The sequence below is a fragment of the Myxocyprinus asiaticus genome, chromosome 15 (assembly GCF_019703515.2).
Source record: "Myxocyprinus asiaticus isolate MX2 ecotype Aquarium Trade chromosome 15, UBuf_Myxa_2, whole genome shotgun sequence".
NCBI lineage: Eukaryota > Metazoa > Chordata > Actinopteri > Cypriniformes > Catostomidae > Myxocyprinus > Myxocyprinus asiaticus.
The window spans coordinates 23,623,744-23,646,919 of NC_059358.1; the positions used below are offsets into that span (position 1 = coordinate 23,623,744).

At 40.0% G+C, this 23,176-nt stretch overlaps 1 protein-coding gene across 3 annotated transcripts in view; it reads left to right on the top strand.

Annotated features, from left to right (window-relative positions):
- Positions 1-23,036, top strand: part of LOC127452868 (B-cell lymphoma 3 protein homolog) — a 32,521-nt gene extending 9,485 nt beyond the window's left edge. Inside the window, exons 1-9 of one of the 3 annotated variants that reach the window (XM_051718683.1) lie at positions 21-1,014; positions 4,359-4,524; positions 13,925-14,033; positions 17,454-17,661; positions 19,471-19,538; positions 19,731-19,808; positions 20,065-20,232; positions 20,542-20,608; positions 21,727-23,036. In XM_051718683.1, the coding sequence (XP_051574643.1) occupies positions 432-1,014; positions 4,359-4,524; positions 13,925-14,033; positions 17,454-17,661; positions 19,471-19,538; positions 19,731-19,808; positions 20,065-20,232; positions 20,542-20,608; positions 21,727-22,250 (1,971 nt within the window). In that variant the 5' untranslated portion in view covers positions 21-431 and the 3' untranslated portion in view covers positions 22,251-23,036. Of the gene's footprint in view, positions 1-20; positions 1,015-4,358; positions 4,525-13,924; positions 14,034-17,453; positions 17,662-19,449; positions 19,539-19,730; positions 19,809-20,064; positions 20,233-20,541; positions 20,609-21,726 lie in introns of those variants that run through there. The other 2 variants (XM_051718682.1, XM_051718684.1) reach the window with 2 other exon arrangements.
- The last annotated feature ends 140 nt before the right edge of the window (positions 23,037-23,176 follow it).

A 23,176-nucleotide genomic window follows, 5' to 3' on the forward strand; every position in this document is an offset into this window, starting at 1 on the left:
ATTGATAGTACGGGTCACCGAGATAGCAAGCAGCACAGTCCCGTACTGTCTTGGAAGATAACAATGTCTCTTGCACATGACATATTGTCATTACCCTAAAATGTAATTATTCGTATTATTACATTACTGCATCCGTATTGCACGCTCGAGGATTCGCTTATACATGGTAGCTTTTTGTAACTTTAGAAATTACTTCTTTTATAGTGGGCTGTATGCAGGAAAATATCAGCCTGAAGACAACTATCCAAAATTCTTCAGTTAGCTTTGCTAAATTATTTTGAACTAAGCATGTGTAAGTATTGATATTGTTCCATCCAGGCGACATGAGATGACTGTCAACTTGGAAACCAAGAGGTGTTTCGAGATGTGTCAGATTGAGGAAATTTTGTTAAAAGGATTCGTCTGAAAAAGGACCTATATACCCGAGGACAATGACCATGAGCGGCAGTAATCACACTGTGCCGCCTGTGCCGCTGGACCTTACCAACAAAACAAGAGAGTGTGGGAGCTGCGCACGAGGGACCACGGGTGACCTATCCCGTTGTAGACATACCCCACAAAGACAGGTGGAATCAGCGCACAGCAGTGGACAAGGATTTTCTCCCCCTGAACCACGGGACAGTTTCGGACCTTCGTCTATTTCGCAATCGACTCAGAAAAACGACGGGGTTGTCAGGGGAAACAGAACGCTTGAGGATCCTGGTCAAACCCGACCTAACACCCCTAACGTGGAGTCCACCAATCTGATGGACACTGGAAGAAAATTGACCGACTGGGTTTCTAAGCTTCCGATAAGGAAACGTCCTTTCCCTCTTGACCAGGATCACACCGGTCAAAGAAATGTTCATGCAGAACAGCACAACGAAATCAAAGAAGAAAGACGTGGTCCGAGTCTGAAAGTGTTTAAGTACTCTGACCCGGGTCATTTAGGCACAGATGCGAAGATTTTGACCAAAGCTTGTGTCAGTCAGAGCGTTAATGACTCCCAGTTCGCCTCACCATTTACACCATGTTGTAAGTTTCAAGTCATTTTTTTCAGTTATCTTTCACATTGTTTTAAGAGCGAACTGGAGTTGTCGCTAAATCAAGTAAATTGCTAATTAATTCATCATACAATAAAAGAACAGACTGTATTAACTGGTTTAATTCAAGTCAAAAAGATTACTGAACATGTCTGAATCAACCTGAATACATTAGGATTAGATCAGGTAGAAATTACTCCTTACGGTAACAATTGCAGGTGACTACTTTTTTAAAGTGTATTTTGTGATCTCTTTGGCCATGCGCAACTTGCCTCGTTAATTGGTACTCTCAAACTGCATGTCATTTTGAAAGTAGGCTGGAGAGCGTGCGTCTGCATTATGATTGCGCAGTCATGGTCAGTCCAGCCAGCGAATCACAGCAGAGATTGTTTAGCAGAGACGGGCCACTTCTATTTAAATGAATGGGAGAAATTGAAACGCTCAACCAAGGAGCTTACGCGTCGCTACGCGTGAGACCAAACCTTGCGTTTCTTAAATTTAAGCAAATGGAGGGCTATATCTGGGGCCTTTAAAATGAAAATGCGGAGACAGAAACTATTAATAAAAGTGGTATTGTTATTATATTTCAAAAATAAGTGGAAAAAAACCCCAATAATATTGCATATTTTGTCCCACTGAAATGCTCATTCTACATTACAGCACTGATTTTGAGTTGGATGTAAGCTAGATGTAAATTTACTGGTATCAGCAACAGTAAGGTTATCTTTAACATCTATAAAATGTAAAAAGTTAACACCTAATTTATGTGAATAAATTACTCTGTGACAGTGTGACTGAGTTGGAACTCCTTTAAGCAGGTACTTATTGATTCAAACCAGTCATATCTTGGAATTTCTGAAGGCAAACAAAGTCAGTTTTATTTTCTTACACTCAAACAAAATATTTTAGCCTATTTTTATTTTGTTTATTTAGAAGGAGAAGCCTTTATTTTGTCACACATTATACATTTGCATATATACAATGAAATACTTTTTTCACATATCCTAGCTAAGCTGGGGTCAGAGCACAGGGTCAGCCATGATATGGCACCCCTGGAGCAGACAGGTTCAAGGGCCATGCTTAAGGGCCCAATAGTGACATCTTGGCAGTGCTGGGGCTTGAACCACCAACCTTCTGGTCAGTAACCCAGAACCATAACCACTGAGCCACTCACAGATAAATAACATTTACACATTTTGTATGTGCCCTTATGAAAATGTACTTAAATGTACTACTTTAATAGTGGTATTTGTAACAAGAACATAGTAAGCACATGGAAGCATGGATCGTCTTCACTATCGTGGTTTGATGTAACATGATTTCTATAACAAATTATGCCATTTTTGTAATTACAAACAGTAGGCCTACTCTAAACACATGTAAAAACAATAAATACAAAACATAAACGTTTAGAAGTTGTAACAAAAATGATTTATATTCCCTCACTCTAATGTAGCATATGACAAATTTAATAGAGCTGAAGTAGTGATATGATAATATGTATTAAGAATCTATTTCTCTCTAAAGTACAGTTAGTGTTACTATAGTAAATTCAAGGGTGGTCATGTAGAATTCTGTGCCAAATTCAAATGATTTCTGCATCTCGTGACGTGCTTCTCACTGGTTCTCGCAGTGCTGCAATGATCAGAGGTGGGCGTTTAAGAGCTCAAGACCGGTCTGTGAGTGAAAACACAAATGCTTTGCACTCGCGCTACTCTGTCCATTGAGCCATATCCACCTTCAGAGCCATACAGATGCATTAGCAGAGGTTGTTGTGACTTCTCCCGTCTATTTGACACTGCTAAACCAGACACTTCAGATGCGTCGCTAGACTTCAGAATCAGATGAACTGCAGTACAAATGCATACCAACCTGTATAATGAAGTCTAGATATACATTTTAATGCAAACAGGAATTTGACCATAGATTTGATTAACATGATTGATAAGCGCCCCCCATTTGTAACCTAATGACCCTTCTCTACTAATTTGCTCTCAGCGTCACCTGGCATCCTTTAAATACCTACTGGGCGGGGGAGGCGGTACCGCCCCCGTAGAGAACCACTGGTGTAGAAAGACTAACTAAATTGTGCCCAAGACAAAAAATGACCAAAACAGAAATTGCGAGTGGGGTGGCCAATGGGGGAATCATAGCTAATGCTTATCAGGGGCTGAGCTAGGGAGTGGCCAGGGGTGGCAGTGGCCACCATGGACCGAAGCCTGGCCACCCCCTTGCTCTGCCCCTGATGCGCATTAGCTATACAATCCAGGAAAATTGCATTTTTTTGCATAATATGAGGTAAAGAATCACAATTTATGATTCCAGTATTGTCAGATTTTATTGCTGTTTTATGCACTGTTCTTTGATCGTAATCTTGACCAACCATTTTTGGTCTTTCTCCATTCAAGTAGATAGGAGCTGGAAATAGCCTCCCGAGAGCATTCCAAAGATGGCCAACAGTGGACTGACTTGCTAGAAAGACTTTGACCACAGTCAGTGTGAAACGGTTGAGCTAATCAGCAGGATGTTTGGTTCAGTAGCATATACAAAACGTGTCAGTGGGTTACCATGGCCAACTTCTGAATAATAATCTACATAATTCTGTTGAAAACTGCCACATTATGCGTCATTGTTTAGCTCTTTGCTCAACAATACAACAGATCCTGTCATTCAGTTTTTTGTTTTTCATTCAGATTGTTTATGAAACAGAGCTGTAATAGTATGACATTGTAAGTGGCATTCATTCATTACATTCATCTTTCAAGGTACATTGACATGGCTTTCTTGGTAATGATGATGATGATGATGATGATGATGATAATAATTAGAATTAGAATTGTTATTATTATTATAATTATTGTAAGTATGACATCAGGCAGAAGCAATGCAGGATTTCTATACAGATTCTAAAGAGGGCCAAAATATATTTTTTAGAAATCCCATTAACATGGAGAAATGGAGTGCAATCCACTTTATAGCCTAAAGTCAGAAATTTTTTAAATCAAGTGAATTATAGCAAATTTGGTCTTCCAGTATCACCATCTTAGTACATTAAGCCATGTTAGAATGTCCCAAATTAGGTTAATTGTTTTAGTTAAAGGAACGGTCTGGAAATTCTGTCATTTACCCACCCTCATGTTGTTCCAAACCCATATGACTTACTTTCTTCAGTGGAATATAAAAGATGTTAGGCAGAATGTTAGCCTCAGTCATCATTCAATTTCAATGCTTCTGTGTTCCATACCATAAAAGTAAATGGTGACTGAGGCTAATTTATTGGTTGGAGACACATGGTTGTTTTGTTTTGTGAATGCTAATATTTGTTTTCCCCTAAAGTCATAGGCTATCCATATTTCCAGTGGTCTCAGCAGTACACCAGTCCACATAAACCCAATGCCATGCCAGTTCCCACTCTCTCGCCTCCTCCTCTTCCACCAGAGAGCACAGATCGGCTGCTGGAAGATATCGTTGCAGCAACATGCCAAGATGAAGACGGTGACACGTGAGTATTTTACACTTGGAAGTTTCAAAGTCATTTCATGACACATTGTATTTCAATCATTGCATTGATTATGGTGAAACAACATATTATCTACACATCATTTCCCATTTGATATCCATCAAATAAGAAGAGCAGATCAGACCATTTATTAAATTCACTATCCAGTACATTCTTCTCTGCCATTTCACTTCTTGATCACCCAAGATCATCTTGTCTGGTGATTTACACTGTCTCTCAGCAACACAGTAGGAAAGAATTTGTGTAAATGAGGGAGAGACAGAGATTCAGCATGTTCTGCTGATCTTTACAAGATTGGGAGAGAGAGAGAGAGAGAGAGAGAGTTTGTCTTTTGGGTATGAGTAAGAGTAAGTGAGAGAAACTGCTTTGCACTCTTTTATCTGCCGCTGTTTCTCGGGGATTCTTCTATGAGGATGGCTGGTCAACATGTTGCAAGAGATGAACACATGCTTGCTTCCTCAGGCTTGGCACTAGCACAAACACATTTACTGTATTACTGTAATACCTAAACTTTTCACTCAGTATGAAAATATCACTTCTCGTGCAAGCGAAACTTCTCCAAAAATGACACCTGCTGTTGATATCAAGGTTTAGTCAGCAAGGTTTAGTAATGCTTAGTAAGCAAATAATCCAGATTCAGTTCAGGAGAATTGTGGTAGTATGTGGATCACTGAAATTTCAATGGATACCTTTACTAGCTATTAATTTATTTGACATATCTTACTAGGTATAGCTTAACCCACATGAATTTCACAGTTTTACCCAATAACATTTTTAGTTTTATTGTTATTTTGTTTGCTGAAAATGCTGTTTTCCCTGAACTGATAGGCTGTTAACAAAGTTTTAACTTCCTGTCAATCCCTATTTCCTGGCTTCTGTCTACTTTTTGCATGTACTGTAAATCTGCCAATATACCTTTTACCAGTATAACTCTCAACTGCATTTACACAAACAACACACATATAGACATAACCTGCAAACACTCAGAAACACACACACACACACACACACACATACACACACACACACACACACACACACACACACACACACACACACACACTGACACACTGCCTCCCCCTTTTCTGTACTCTCTCCTGGCTCTTGCGTCAATGGGCGTCTCGTGCTCTCACCTTGTTTTTTTCTCAACGCTTAACAGACCCTCACTTTCGGGAAAGCCTGGTGTTAGTGCGAGTCTGTTGTGTGACTGCGGTTTTCTCAGGTGTCTTTCTCTCTATCGCACGCCCTTTCATATTTTTCTCTGCTTTGTGTGTTTAAAGTGAATGGGGCTCAAAAACCCAAACATCCGCTCCTCACTTCCTCTTTTACCGCTTTTTCTCTGTTGCTTATCAGTCTCTCTCCCCTTGTTTCTGTCTGCTTAATATGCTTATATTCCTGTGCCATTTCTACACCCCATTTTTGATACACATACTCTTTACTCCTCTTTTAAAGTCTGAAGACCTCTATAGCATTATAGGTCAATTACGCTTTTATATAAAAGAATAGCAATTGCTTTGACTTTTGGAGGATGCAAACAACATTAGTTTGTTTTCCCATGTTATATGCAGGGGCACATTAATGCACAGGCTTATACGGGCTGAAGCCCAGGGGCCTACAACTCCCATGGGGCCCAGCCTACAATTCCCATGGGGCCCAGCGTTTAAAAGCTTTCAGCAGGAGATGCAGTTGTTGACAAGGTAACAATGCACAGCCGTTAAGGCGAGCAGAATCATTGGGTGCAGTGTATTGTGAAGGCTTCAGCCTTCAATCTTCAGTCTTCAGCTCTCAAGACAATGCACAGAAAGGGGTGCTTTGACACAGAGATACCTTCACTCTCACCTTGCTTGCATGGATTTTTTAGCCTCTGCAATTACTGTAACAATTTCTGCAGGAGTTATGTTTATTTCATGTATCTATGAGTTTGTTTGCTACAGTGGCAGCAGTAGGTATGTGCCGCAGGGGATGTTAGGGGTTTGTGTTTCTGGGCTGTACAGGATGCCACACATGCGCCACTGCCCTGCCAAAAAGCAGTTCATCTCATTCTAATGATGTACAGGTTCCTACGTCAGTCTCAGCCCAAGCCTTATCTGGGTTTGCGGTCTAACAAACTCTCAGTCACTTCCAGGAACCTAGAGAGTTTCATCTGTCGAAAAGAAAGAGAGAGTAAGAGAGACTGTATTCTAACCTGCAGTATACTGTAAGTGACAGCAAAACCAAAGATGACTGAATTAAGAAATGCATATGAGAAGTGACGAGGAAAAGTGTTTATGATGGGTCTGTTTATCCAAAGCAAAAAGTATGAAATGTTGGATTTCCCTTGTCAGCCACAAAATGTTGTGAAATATACTCAAGTGGCTCTTTGAGTTGCAGACCTTTTTAGGTAACAGATTATCTGAAAATTAAGACAATTGAGAGAATTTCAGAGTAAAGATAATTACTGCTATGTGAACAAATCCCAAGCAAATCAGTTTTTTTTTCTGTGTGCTATATTACAAATTGTACCACAACTGCATTACTCAGAGACTCAGATGTGACGGATTTGTCCATATTGTGCAGCTCTGCATTTAGTTTATGTTTGACGCAAATAGTTTTCAATCCACCAACTATTCACAGAGTTAAATTAAAGGAATATTTTGGGTTCAATACAAGTTAAGCTCAATCAACAGCATTTGTGGCATAATGTTGATTACCACAAAATTTATTTTGACTTGCCCCTCCTTTTCTTTAAAAAAAGCAAAAATCCGGGTGACAGTGAGGCACTTACAATGGAAGTGAATATGGCCAATTTTTCAAACTGTATAGCCACAAGACATAAACGATATGCGTGTAAACATGATTTTAGTGTGATAAAATCCCTTACTAACCTTTTCTGTGTAAAGTTATAGACAATTTTACAACTTCGTTACCATGACGATGTAATGTCAACAAACCCTAAAACCCTAAAATGACTGTAAATATGATGATTTAGACAACTTTACAGTTCAAATAATACATGAGTTTTAACAGAAGAATTATGTAAGTGATTTAATAAACTTATAAGCTTCACATTTCTGTGTTTTAACCCTCCAAAAATTGGCCACATTCACTTCCATTGTAAGTGCTTCACTGTAACCTCGATTTTTGCTTCTTCTTTTTTTAAAGCAAATGCTATCGATCGAGCTTAACTTGTATTGATTTTCCTTTAACATCTAAAATGACAGAAATGTTTGATAAATACTGTTCTCCACATGCCTTCAATGTAGCTTTTGCACAGTGACACAGTCACACTTGCCATGTAAACATACAATCCTAAAACTCAATAAAAACACTTTAAAACTCGATAAAAAATCAGATCATGTCAGAATGACTGAAGTCATGTGTGAAAAGCTCTATGTTCATGGGCAATGGAGGAGTCAGGAAACAGCAAACAATTCAAGGTCAGTCTCTATTCCTATCCAATGCCCCACCTTGCACCAAGCGTTGGTGGATAGAGGTTTGAGAACAAACCGAATCTACCAAAGCTTGATGTGTACCCCCTTTTACTCTTACCGGTATCCGATACGCCCCTGCTCGATCGGGGGCGGCCTGTGGAGCGTCGGGGATCCAGACCAGTGTCCCAACCTCCATCACCGGACAACAATCCTGACTATATCCGGCTTCCCCACAGCTCCAGCAGACCGGCCCAGGCCTTCATTCCGCACTCGTGGGGGCAGTCTCGCCAACCTGGGGGGATAGCGGAGCGAGACAGGGGGATTTGGAGGGACAGACAAGGGGAGGGGTCCCCTGGACCGGGGATGGGGTTTGGGCGGGGCTCCTCCCCACTTCCGGGGAGCTGGAACTGGGCGGGACGGGGTGGTGGGGAGGGGGAAGGAACATGAGACACAGGGGTTGGAGAGAGAACAGAGAGGGAAGAGGGAAAAGAAAAAAAACTGGATCGCTGCCTCCTGGAAACGCCGCCATGTAGTCCTCTGCCAGCTAGACGGCCTCCTCCAGCAATGCCGGGTGGTGGCACTGGACCCACTTGGACATATCTCGCAGAAGCTGGGCGACGAACTGTTCCAGTACCACCAGGTCGACAACATCCACGGCGTCGCGGGTTCCCTCCACCAGCAACCATTTCCAGCAGGCATCCCAGAGCTTTTGGGCAAAAGCGAACGGGCGGCCATGCTTCCCGAAACTCAAAGACCGGAAGAACTGATGGCTCTGTTCGGGGCTACATCCGACCCATTGCTGGATGGCCTTCTTCAGGTGTTGATAAATTCAGGAGGCTGGCAGCGGGAAGTTGTTGTGCCACCAGCTGCGCCTCCCCAGAGGGTAAGGGTCATAGACGGGCCGCCCACTGGTCGGGAGGCCACTTCCAGACCTCCGGCGTCTTTTCAAAGAGATCCAGGAAGGCCTCCGGGTCGTCATCTGGCCCTATCTTCATTAGGGCTGCGGGTGGGGTAGTTTCCGGGGAGGTTGCAGCGCCAGCCCCCTCTCTGGCGATCAGGCTCCGGAGCACCTGCCGGTCCTCTGCTTGTGCCTGGAGCAGGGCTTGGAAACGCTGTTCCTGCTCCAGGCATATGTCCATGAGGGCCTGGTGTTGAATCTGCTGGATGCTGGCGAGGGTTTTGAAGACTTCGCCCAGCGGTGAGGACACCATAACGGCGTACTCCTCCAAAGCCAGGTTTTCGGCACCACTGTGAAAAGCTCTATGTTCGTGGGCAATGGAGGAGTCGGGAGACAGCGAACAGTTTAGTTCAGTCTCTTTATTTCTATACAATGTCACTGCTTATAGCCAACTTAACAAAAAGGATTTTTGTATTGCTTTAGGGTTCTCTTGCTTGTCCCTGGTGCTCTGTCCCCACTCTTACACTCTGGCATGCCTTTTCAGGTCTCCCTCCGCCATCACTATATTCAGAGACAGGTGTTAGAATAATCATAACCCAGGTGATGATCCTTACCACTCTCCCTCTCCCGCAGACCGACACATGACCACGCCCCCCATGCCACATCGTGGTCATGACTGCAGGACAGAAAAAGCAAGAGATTTCCTGGATTACACAGGCATTGAGCTAACTTACAGGAAAGAAGGCTAATAAAGACAGAATTAAGCTACTAGTAATCTCTTCTGCTTTTCTCACTCAAAATCAAGGAACAGAGAAATTGTGACTTGGCAGTTCATTTTCTATGGGCAGGTCAAAACCAAACAGAAAGTCATATTTTAGGAAGGCAGATGTCAGACTAACGTATTTTGTATGCCCAAACTGTTGACATACATACAGATAATCTTAAAAAAAAATAGATGTCTTTTTTAAATGAAAAAACCATATTCCCAGCTCAGGTGCTTATAATACATCTTGGGTGGTTAGGTTACCTTTAGCTTGGTCAAGACTTGATATAAGTATTGTAGAAATACAATACCCCCTCCATTAGATGGGCCCCTGAAAGCCGTCCCCTTTTTCCCCCTTTATAGGCAGCCCTGCTTATATACAGTTTGTGTCATTTGATTTTTGGCCTTCCCAACACATTGCTACAAAGGAATAACCCACATGAGGCAATCACAACAGCACTTTTAGTTCTTGCTTTAGTTCTATCTTCTTTTAGTTCACCTAAAAATTGTTCACTGACATTTTTGTTCTGCTAAGGTGTTTGTTTGGTGTAATTTTTCCTGTTCTAACACATCCCTGAAATTCTTGACCGAGAAAAACTTGGCTAATTGAAGAGGTGGTTTGGACATGGCATTCTTTACTTACAATTACACATGCCAGCTAAAGAGATCTTAAGAATAATAAATGGATACCATTGAAGCCCGTCTCTCCAAGGCTTTTGTAAAAACAAGGTAACAACAGGGACAGCTTACCACCTGATAGGTTGACAACCTTCAGTGATGTCACCCTCAACAAACTACACTAGGTAACACAATTTTTGTTCCTGGGTAGTAAGTGTTTTCCCAATTGCTCATGCCTCAAAAGTATAATGGCTATTATTCCCCACAAACATTGTTTTTGTGACCAGGACAGTGATATTTTGAAATTGACCTATTTCCAATGAGAAAATGGGCGAATTTGTGTCTTTTCACATAAAATCAGAAAAAAAAAAAAACATATGAATCCAAATTAACATTAACAAAAATGTCTACAAATGATTTAGAAGTGAGTAGTTTTTCAAGATTTACGATTATACTGTAAATCACTTTCACGAATCAGCCACCAAATGTAGTCTCCCATCATGTTATACTGTCCTTGGTAGTGGTGTTCAAAGTCCAGTATATCCTGATGGAAGCGCTCGCCTTGCTCCTCCGAGTACGCTCCCATGTTCTCCTTGAATTTGTCAAGATGAGCATCAAGGATATAGACTTTGAGGGACATCCTACAGCCCATTGTGCCATAGTTCTTCACCAGAGTCTCAACCAGCTCCACATAGTTTTTGGCCTTGTGATTGCCCAGGAAGCCCCGAACCACTGTGACAAAGATGTTCCAAGCTGCTTTCTCCTTACTAGTGAGCTTCTTGGGGAATTCATTGCACTCCAGGATCTTCTTTATCTGTGGTCCGTCAAAGACACTGGCTATGACCTTTGCCTCAGACAGCTTAGGGCAAAAGTCTTGAAGGTACTTGAAGGCTGACGACTCCTTATTTAGAGCTCTGACAAATTGTTTAATAAGGCCCAATTTGATGTGCAGTGGTGGCATCAGCACCCTCCGGGGGTCCACCAGTGGCTCCCACTTGATGTTGTTCCTCCCCACAGAGAACTCAGTCCGCTGTGGCCAGTTCCACCTGTGGTAGCATGCCTTGGTGTCCCTGCTGTCCCAAAGGCAAAGATAGCAGGGAAACTTGGTAAAACCGCCTTGGAGACCCATCAGGAATGCCACTATTTTGAAGTCTCCTATGACCTCCCAGCCGTACTCATTATACTTCAAGGAGTCCAGCAAGGTCTTGATGCTGTTGTAATCCTCTTTGAGGTGCACCGAGTGAGCCAGGGGAAGAGATGGGTACTTGTTACCATTATGGAGCAGCACGGCTTTGAGGCTCCTGGATGAGCTGTCAATGAAGCCACTCATTCTGGTTACAGGTGATTCCGATTGCCTCGAACAGGCTGGTCATATTGTGGCAGAAGCAGAGCCCATCTTGACGGGTGAAGAAGCTGGAAAAAGGTTGGTGACGCTTCCTCTGATCTGCGACTTGCACACTTTCATCCAACAAGTTCCACTGCTTGAGACTAGATGTCAAAAGCTCGGCACTGGACTTGGTGAGACCAAGATCTCTAATCAAGTCTTTGAGGTCTTTTTGGTTGGGGTAGTACGGGTTTCTCTCCTCAGCTTCACCTCTGAAATCCCTCAAAGTCCATATCCTTGATGCTCATCTTGATAAATTCAAGGAGAACATGGGAGCGTACACGGAGGAGCAAGGCGAGTGCTATCATCAGGATATACTGGATTTACAATATAATCGTAAATCTCGAAAATCTGACTTTTGTAGTCATTTTTGTATTACTTTAGTATGAATACATGTTCATTTGGATTCATATGTTGTTTTTTTCTGACTTTATGTGAATGAAAAGACACAAATTTGCCCGCTTTCTCATTGAAAATAGGTACATTTCAAAATATCACTGTCCTGGTCACAAAAGCAAAGTTTGTGGGGAATAATACCCATTTTCTATACTTCTGAGGCATAAGCAATTAAGAAATAACACTTACTACCCAGGAACCAAAAAAAACAAAACAAAATGTGTTACACTGTGCTATTTTTAAAACAACGTTGCGCTTAGAATAAATGCAGCCTGGGGTGATTTAGTTCATTCAGTAGAATAATTTTGGCTTGTTCCATTGTATGAACTAGCCTTAAGAGTGCTGGTTCTGTCTATTTTAATGTCACATTAATGCAGATAAATTTGATCTTGATTTGATCTTTTATCTTGATGACTTCTGCATGCTCACCAATGCTTCACATACTTCAACATTACTTCTATGGTCCAAAGTCAGTTTTTATGAATTTTAATAAATCTGCCTTTTGCAATTATTGAGTATTAATCACTTTGTTCTAGCATTGTTTTGAATAGTAATGGTCAGTCAGTATGTTATGTATGGAAATGGAGTTTGTTGGACAATTTAAATAGGTCTTGTAAGGCTTCGGCCCCCTTTTTGATAAAAATATTGTAAGTGTGTTTGAAGCCAGTGCATGTTTCTTCTTTGTAGAATTTTCTCAGGGTTTCATGGGAAGTTCTGATAGAGGTGTCTGAAAAGCACAGAAAGCCCCTAATGCAACAGTAAATATAATGATAATTAAAACAGAAAGAATGGTGCCATTGTCCCTGAGGGCAGGAAGTGACTTCAAACCAAAGTAGCTGTTACTGGAAGCAGATTTAGAGAAAAAAAAAATTACTTAAAACCTTTTCAAGAAGAGTCCCTCTCTCTCTCTCTCTCTCTCTCACACACACTGTTTTCTTCCTGTTCCCAAACTTTAGCTTCAATGCTCTCACCTCACACTGGTTTTCTGTGAAATGATAGGGAGATAAGCATTTCCCTGTACTCACCGACATTGCTTAGAGGTTGCTTTTAAAGCCACTGTGTACAAGATGAGTCATACATATAATTGTTTCACAAACCTGTAGTCACTCAGTCAGCTAAAGGGTCACCCAGTGAACCCTTTTAAACCCTTGGTGGACTTTGTTTGGCCCATTTATAAAAAGGAAAAAGGGTGTTTACCAACCCCGTATTCATTCAAACTAGATTTATTTGGTTGAAGCTTCTCTTCCTCCTGAAGTCACAATGCATCCCTATGAAATGTAATGTTACTAGTTTATGAACTGGTGGACAAAAAATATAGGTGGATTTACATGTACTTAAAAACTATCCACAAGTAGAGAGTGCTACAGTTAAGTTAAAGAAAAAAGGCCTCTTCCAATTGCTATGGTGAAGGAGAACGGTGCATTGGTTACCTGGCTTATTGAAATTTATCAGCAGGCCCTTAAAGACCTGGACATTTTCAATAACCTATGACAAATAAGGTGTAAACAAACACAAACTCAAACAAACAGGCAAATGCTGTGAATTGATTGATAGTTCACCCAAAAATGAAAAATATGTCATCAGTTACTCACACTTGTATTGATCCAAACCTTCTATGACTTTCTTTCTTCCTTCCATGGAACACAAAAACAGATGTTAGGCAGAATGTTAGCCTCGGTCACCATTCACTTTCATTGCATCTATTTTTTATACTATGAAAGTGTATGGTGACCAAGGCTAACATTGTTCCTGGCTGAGGCAGAATGTTTTGACTGATGCACCCTGAAGGATTTATGAATCAGTTGTTATTTTTTATGTGGCTTACAGGAATGTGCATGTTGCTTTGAAGTACGAAAGTGACGGTGAACGATTCATGTGTTTATGCATCTTTGTCTATGTTCATGTATTTGCAGGCCTCTTCACATTGCTGTGGTTAAGGAGAACGGAGCATTGGTTGTCTGGCTTATTGAAATATATCGGCAGGCCCACAGAGACCTAGACATTTTCAATAACCTACGACAGGTAAGGTGTAAACAAACACAAATTCAAACAAGCAGGCAAACGCTGTAAATTGATTATGAAGCTGCTGGCTTGCCCTCTTGCACTCACCACATGGCTGCAACAACACATGCAACCTCTGTCCTCTGCTTTTGTGCTCCCATGTGTCAGTGGCACTGTGAGTGCACAGACCTGTCGGACTGTTCCCAGGCTTTCACATCCTGTTCTTGTCCTCTTCTGGTTGTGTTAACACATTCTTCCACCATTCTCACCATTAATTACTGCCATTGCATGTCTAGCTAGACCTCAAAAATCACCTCAAATTCATGTTTAGGTTTCACTTGACGTACAGACACACTCTTTCACACAGAGACTTACATGCGTGTACATTCACAGGCATCAGGCAGTTACCAGAAGCTGCGCGTATGTCTTAGCTGCGGGCTGAATTTTTTTTTTCTGTCAGATTGTTGAGGTTAACTTTTGTGTTATATCCTGTCTTCAATTTTAATTTCCACCGAAATGTGAACTGCATATTAGCATAGCTTTGAAGCTTGGATTGATAGATTTTGTGTGACATTCAGTTTGCAGCATTTGTTTGGGTTTCAAGGTATTTCAAGACCAATCTTGAGATTAGTAAGCAAAACAAAGTGAATAATGCAAAAAAAATAAATTTTAGAAGAGCAGTTAGATTCTCAGCTGACTGGCATAGTACTGAAAAATGTGTTACTACTGCTATCATTATTACTACTGTACATCGCTGTCTGTATCTCTAGAAATCGTTCGTGCAGGAATTACTTGTATCACCATCCCTGCAGTTCTGCTCTCCTCTTTTGTAAAACATATTGTCCTCCCACATGTCTGTCATGACCAGCACTGGCACTGACATTTGAAATGCAAATGAGAAGAATCTTATAGGGTGTACGGGTGACTGGATGCATGGCAAATTGTGTTTATGATAGGTGTTGCGTGTGCATTATCAGTCAAGCAAGACCACAACTGATATTTCTGTTTGCATGGCCTGCAAGTGAATTCAGTTTACAGAAGTGTTTATATTTTATACTAGTATGAGTGTGTGCAAACACAATTATAGCTGCATGTGTATGAACTTTAGTTTACTCGTTCCGAGAAGTCACATGACCCCCTCACACTCTGGATTGTTTCTTAACATACCTTGCACTGAGGTTTACAGGGTATTAAAAGGGACTTTCCCTTTTGCTCTCTCTCTCTCTCTCTCTCTCTCTCTCTCTATCTATATCTCTCTCTGCACACTTGTAACTTGTAACATATATATATATCTTTTATCCTGATTAAGAAAAATGTGTGTGCTTTTGTATTACAATTTAGAGACTAAACGAAATCTTCACAGTAAGACAGTAATTAAATCTACCGCTGACATTTATTTAAATAATGTCAGTCATTTATATGCTGGTAACTCTTTACAATAACATAAATTGAACACAATAGTTAACATGAAACAATGAACAAAACTTGTAGAGCATTTATTGATCTTGTTAAATTATCATTTTTACATTTACTAACACATTTTTACATTAAAAGTTAACATTAATGCATTGTAAACTACCATGAACTTACAACGGACAACACTATATTTGTAAATTAACATTAAAATCGATTATTGTTAATTGTTAATTCATGATACCGAATGCTTTATCTACTATTAAGTGTTATCAATGCTAATTATTTTTGACATGGCAGAAATGTATACATTACATAATAGCTTTTTTTGCATGCATTGAGTGGACTGTTTATTTGTCATATCTTTTCTTGTCTTTTGACATTTGTTGCAGCTCTGTCATCAGTGCTAAATCATGCAGGATTTAGTTTCAGTTCAAAAGACTTTGTTCTTGGTTCATGCATCTCTGTCATGAGTCTTCGCCCTCAGTCTCTTTCTTTATTCAGCCAACATTACCCTCTTTTTTTTCTTTCTTTTCCCCCGTGTTTACACACAGGAATGTGAATGTAAGGACACACTGCAGGGGAAAGGAAAGGGATTTTCCCTCTCTGATCCATCTCTTCCCTTCATCACTACTCTCTCCACTCCGCTTGATAATTTCTGGCTCCTCCTATCCCTTTCTCCTCCTTATTTCCTCCCCTCGTGCTCTTCCAAGAACTCAAAGTTCCTCTTGAAAGCTTTTATGGTTGTTTAATGGCAAGTTATTCCAGGTTTAGTCCATAATTTCCTCACTTGAGCATTTTCCTTTTTAAACCCTGCTGAAAAAAGCCCCATCTAAAACCAGCCTAAACAGGTTTTCTGGTCTTAGCTGGTCTCGCAGCCTGGCCCAGCTGGTCTGTTTCCTTATTTTACAGAGGTTTGGGCAAACTTGCCAACTAGCTAAACCAGCTGAGCACCATCTTGGCCAGGTTGGGAGACCAGCTAGACTAACTTAATCCAGCTAGGACCAGCAAGCTATCTTAGGCTGGTTTATAAAGTTTTTTTCTGCAGGGAGGGCTTGCCTAAAGAAGATTTTCACTGTTGTGGCTATATGACTGATGTGAGCACTAAGAAAAACCCATAAAATTGTATGTGGGTGGTAACATGTCTTGTAGCACATACACACATGAGTGAGGGTGTGATGTTCATTGAGTCAGACAGGATTCAGGGAAATATGAGCGCTATTTTCATAGGAAGGGAGGGCCACGGGCATTGTGACACCAGAGGAATTTCTGCAGCTTCAGGCTTTCTTTACTTTTTTCCAATGTGCCTTACTAGAACATCCTCCCACCCTCCAGTGCCAAACCATCAACCCTCCCTCCATGTGCCAGCCCAGAGCCAACTCTACCTGCTATCAGGACTTAACTGATTCTAATCTTTAGTGGGTATCATTAAAACCACATACCTCTATCTATTTCTCTCACTTTCAGTCTTCCTCTCTGGCACCAAAACATACACACATTAGATTACTTGCTATGAATTATTGTATTCATTTTCTGCATAGTATTAAGTTGAAATATCAGCAACATTAGCTTTATTATACATGTGCATTCAAGATGTAGCTTTGGTAAAAAAAGACAAAAACAGATGTCAGATGTCAAATGAACGCTTTAATTTTGCTTTATTCACCTGAGTGGCAAATTACTTTGGAAGAACTATGTTTTTGTTGCTCTTGGAATGTTTACAAAGGAGCGTCAGCCCAGTTTTATCTCATTATCAGTAGATCTGTGGAACTGACCTTTAACCTGTTAGACAAGTTCCAGGATAGCAGTTACGGTTACAGGAATCCACACCAGGATATGACTCAACCTTCTAACCCAAATAAACTTGTATATCTTATCAAACCTAAATTTTTTTTTGATAAACTGTAGAAATATTGATATGCTATAGTGCGGGAGTTGTTATGTGTGGTCTAAAAATAGTTGGCCAATAGCTCTATTGTAAAGTCTCCCCTCTCTGTTTCTCTCTCTGTTTCTCTCTCTCTCTCTCAGACACCATTGCACTTGGCTGTAATCACTCATCAGCCTGGTCTGGTGGAAGCTCTGTTGAATGCAGGAGCTGATCCTGGAGCTCTTGACCGTAATGGGCAGACAGCGCTGCACCTGTGCTGTGAGCACGGAGAGGTCGACTGTCTTTCTGTAATCCTCAGACACTACTCCCACAACTCCTCACACCACCTGGAGATCAGGAACTATGAAGGTGAGTTCTGGATTAGCATATGGCCCTGTTTAGTACCACAAATAAGAACAAATACATATATTACAATAGAAATGTATATTCCATGCCATAATATGTCTGTGCACACCACCATCAGTCATGATCAGATGCAGCCATGAAATGGGGGAAATTACCATATCAGAAATTACAAATGAAATCTTGGAGATGTTTAACTGGGGGTCAACAAACAGAAAACAGTCTGATCATGGAATCTAAGATGTTCCTGCATGGTTGTATGATTATGTTTGGGAATGTTTTTACAGATCAGGAAGGAGACAAGTATCACCATCTAGCTTTATTTGTGGATTCTGACACTTGAACAAAAGAGCATCTTGGTACTCAGTTAACTGTTTCTGTATTTCTGGTGCACAAGACAATGCCATTCAGATATTATATATACTATACGTAACATTATAATATATATTTTTTTTTTAAACTCAAAATGTCCTCCCCAGTGAAGAATTTTGTAGTTCTGTGACTTACTAATGTGAGACAAAGTGAACCCATGCACACATTACTGCTCATATTTAATAACATCAAATCTGTATTAAAAAAAATCTTGCCGGCACATTTCATCATGGATTTATTTTTAGTGAGCCTGTCCCAGTCTAATGCTGACTTTGCAAAGAGGCTGTTATTGACGGATGGGCAGTAAAAAAAATATAATGCTATCTTCAGGGGCATGGGAAGATGTTTTCGGGTAGTGGTGCTGAAATGTCTTTGTGGGGGGGGTGCTGTTAATGGATGAGAGCACTCATTTTTACATTACATATTAAATTTTTGACAGAAATTAGTGAGACAGCTAGGACTTGTAACGTAATGGTATACTTTAAATCGGGAAGTCAGGTTAACACAAACTGCGCTATTTAAAAATTGCTAGTAGGCTTTTTTACGCTGCCATTTAAAATATGCAAGCCTGCACAGTGATAGGAAATAAATAAATAAAATAAACTTGTGTGTCTAAAGGTGGACTTGTGCTCTGGAATAGAGCAGATTAATACCTTCATTAGGGTCTGAATGTATGTTTGGGAAATTTTGATTTGGAAAAACAAATCCAAAATTAGCTTTTGCGCCATCATCAAACTTCTGACTCTTCGAGTTAGAGTTAACTATAGTTCATCTCCTGTGCCAGTGTGAGCGTCAATCAAGAAGAACAATATGATGGGCTAATCCCATTTTTAGAAAGAAATCATAAAATGTACAATAAGAGCATAGGTTTATAGCCTGCTTACAAGTTACAGTACATTAAAATGTCTTACTGAAAGTGTTCCTTTGAAAAGACAGTTGACTAAATGCACACGCAATTTAGAGGTGCAAGTTATTTATTGCATAAATATATAAAGGAATCATATATAAAACACAACTCAAAATGCAAGCTTATTTATTGAAACGTTGGTCAATACTGTAAATAAGCTTGTATTTTGAGTTGTGCAGTTAGTATTTTTCCCTTTACTGAAAGTGTAAAATGTATTGGTTTGCGTTGTATTTACAATCCTGTGAAAACACCCCCACCTCCCATGTCCATTGTTGTCTTGGTAGCAAACACAAATGTCTTAAAAAAGTGCAGCACAGCACTGTATTTCATTACACATGTGAAGAGGGTGTTTACATAGGAGTCTTAAAGGCACAGCAGCAAAAAATGGCCTGTTTAATTCTAAGAGTCAGAGAGAGGTTGGAAAATGGTCATAGAAACAAAGTGGTTGCTTTAGTGGTTCATTTAATTTTACAATTATTATTTATTATTATTTTATTTTTTGTCTAATTATTAAGGTCTGACTCCCCTCCACCTAGCTGTGCAGAATGGAGATACAAAGTTGGCCAAAATCTTATTGGACAGCGGGGCTGAGTTCAACGCTGGGGTCAGTGAAATTGTCATCCATTCTCAATCACTCGATTTCCTGTTCTTTTGTCAGTTGTAATTTTGTGTTTCCCCCATGCATCTCTCGTCTTTTGCCCTACCCTCTTTATCAGTGCGCCCTTGCATTGTGATTTCTAGGATTTATTGCAGAGGTATTTGTTGTTTATGTGTCTCTTTTCCTGTTTTACCACAGGATAACAAGAGTGGCCGCAGTCCACTGATACATGCTGTAGAAAACAACTCTAATGACATGGTCAACTTACTGATCGAGGTGTGTGTGCATTTATTTTATGTCACATATTTTTTCCACATATTTCACAGCTTATGAGTCAGCTATTCTGCAGAGCTAGTTTTCAGTTGAAGTTCTTGATCACCACTTTTGTCACAATCTGTTCCTTTCATTTTTGACTATGGGCTGAAGTCTTCTGCCTCTTAATCATTGTTACACAATTTAAAATCTTTGATTTGCCTGTGAGTGAATCAGAAGCATTTATTCATGATCTCTCTCTCTCTCTATGCTTGGTCAGAGTGGGTGTGATGTGAATGCACAGTCATACAGTGGGAACACAGCCTTGCACAGTGCCTGTGGCAGAGGTCAGATAGAGATCATCAGGATCCTGCTGAAGAATGGAGCTGATAGTAGTGTAAAAAACAACCATAATGATACCGCCATCATGGTGGCAAAAAACAAAAAGGTGAGGAAAAGATTGAAGGATGCGGTTTGGTGATATATTTTATCTTTATTTACACTTTAAAGTGATTTATTCTATTAATCAGCAATGTAAAATTAAACTGACATCAAAATATTTTCACTATAAAGGTCAATAGATTCAATAGAATGAAAATAGCATGTAATCACAAAAGTGGTGCCAACAAGTGGCGATTCCCAAAATTTCTTGTTCAGTTTTATTGAATATTAAAAAATGTATATTAATTACCAGTCAGATGTATCACCATAACTCCTGTAACTCTTCCAAACAAGTGATTATGTGTTATATATCAAGGTGTCTGACGTGCTGCGTGGGAAGGGCACTCGTAGCTACACTGTGAAAACGCTGTCTAACAGTAATGGTAAGAATCACACAAACATGATTCACTGCTCTCTGAAACAAAATGAGTTACTTTTATTAAAGACCCCATTTAATCAAAATTGGAGTTCTGTGGATTTTAATTCATGTATATTAAAGGAATAATTCACCTAAAAATGAAAATTCTCTCCTCATTTACTCACCCTAATGCCATCCCAGACGTGAATGGCTTCCTTTCTTCTGCAGAACACAAGCAAAGATTTTTAGAAGAATAGCTCAGCTATGTTGGTCCTCACAATGTAAGTGAGTGGTGACCAAAGCTTTGAAGCTCCACAAAAGCCCATAAAAGTGAAAGTATCATAAAAGCATAAAAGTAATCCACATGACTCCAGTGGTTTAATCCATGTCTCATGAAGTGATCCAGTTGATTTTGGGTGAGAACAGACCAAAATATAACTCCTTTTTCACTGAACATCTTGCCATTAAAGTCTCTAGGCATGATCATGATTTCAAGCTTGATAACACTTCCTAGTGCTTGATGCATGTGCAAAGTACTAGATGGTGCTAGGAAGTGTAATCAAGCTTCATGTCATGTCAAGATCTGCAATTGAAAAAGGAGTTATATTTTGGTCTGTTCTCACCCAAAACCTATAGGATCGCTTCAGATGATGCAATGGATTACTTTTATGCTACCTTTATGTGCTTTTTGGCCACCATACAGTTGCATTGCAATGACTTGAAGAGCTGAGATAATCTTCTAAAAATCTTCATTTGTGTTCTGCAATAGAAAGAAAGTCATACACATTTAGGATGGCATGAGGGTGAGTAAATGATGAGAGAATTCTCATTTTTGGGGGAACTATATATTATATATATGTTGATCCCTGATCTTGCACTACACAGATTTTTGTCTAATTCAATGCTCTCTTGAATGTCCTTCCCTTTAATTCCATCTGCAACCAACTAGCAAGTAGATTCATGACTGTGATGTAAAGAAAGCCTAGTGGCTATTTAAAAAAATAAAAGGGATAAGCTTTTGACATGTCCTGCTCAAACATCCTGTTTCAATAACGTCACCAAAGGATAGAAAACTGCTCTCCTCAAGCAATTTTATGGGGTCTTTTAAGTTTTCAAATGTTGTTTTTTTCCACTCCTGTTTAGGCTCTCCTGGCAGCTCAAATCATTCTCCACGGGTAACTCCTACTCTTCAGCGCAGCTCTTCACGTTCTCCTGTGGCTCCTGTTTCACACTCACCCCAAAGTCATTCAGCAGAGAGCATTTCAGAGCGCCAATCACCGATGAGCAGCAATGAAAAAACACTTGTGCAAACATTACCAAGGACATGCCATAATATTGCAGCAGACAACAGGGAAAGCTACGGAATGACACTCCATACTTCCCCCTATCGTCCACCGTCAGCCTACGACCAAATTAAGCCTTCCTTTTCTCACATCCAGAGAAGGATGCTATTCCCAGGTTCTCCTCTTTACTATGGCCCTGGTATTCAAAGACCTCCCTATTACTCAGATGCTCAGATCATCTTCTTCCCTGGGATCCCTGTGCCGCTTACGTATGGCTCTCCCTCAGAGGGTACTGTTAACCAATCAAGGCCATCCAGTCGCAGCAGTGACCAATCAGACATGTCTTCTATGAGTGTAAACAGTGAAGAAAGAGGAGTAAGTTGATAATGGCCAGATGTGTAAGCAGCTGTGACATGGCCAATTTAAGTGGTGTTGTTTGTAGATGAAAAAGATACTTATAGATTAATAGCATGTATGTGTATCTAAGCATTTTTCAAATCTATGTTAATTTCTAAGTTTTGTCAAATCAGTGATATAATTGTTTTAGTATGTTTGTTATACCAAGTGCCTTGCTATATAATTGAATTAAAAAAGGTATACAATATTTTTCATATAATCTTATTCATTACTATTTCATTATATTACTGTTTGTTCTGAATTGATTTGAATTTGAAAAGCACACTGCATTTCAAACAGTGAGGTCCTCAAATGTGTTATTAGTGCACGCATCATAGCCAATATAAATTAAGTACAGTGGAAATAGAGATTAGTGAGAGAGAGAGAGAAAAAGAACACTGCTGTGCTATTGTCAACCAAAAAGCATTTTGACATGCTTTTGACACTTTTGTTTTTTAATGTGCATGTTGAAAATATTGTATATGCACAAAATCCCAACATTGTGACAGCTACTTATATTTTAATGGACAAAAACTTTAAATGGCAGCTATCTGATGAAGTTCTGGGAATGGTGGATTCAAACCATTGCATAAATCTACTTTTAAGTGATTAAAATTATAACCACTGAGGCTTCAATATGAATTTCCAAAATGGTACTTGTTTGTGATGTTGCTCAAAGTTTTACGAATGATTGTATGAATTTTGAGTTTACATATAAATATGTGAATATAAATGCAGCAGTATATAATAGCTTAATTTCCTATTAATAAAACGTACATATTTTATACATAAGCGTGGGTTTCATGTCTAAAAGTAGGATGTATGTCATGTATGGAAGTATAGGGGCGGGTTTGCGGATGGCACCACCCTCCAAATTCAAACTCTGTAATTCGATTGGTCGGTTAAGATTCAGG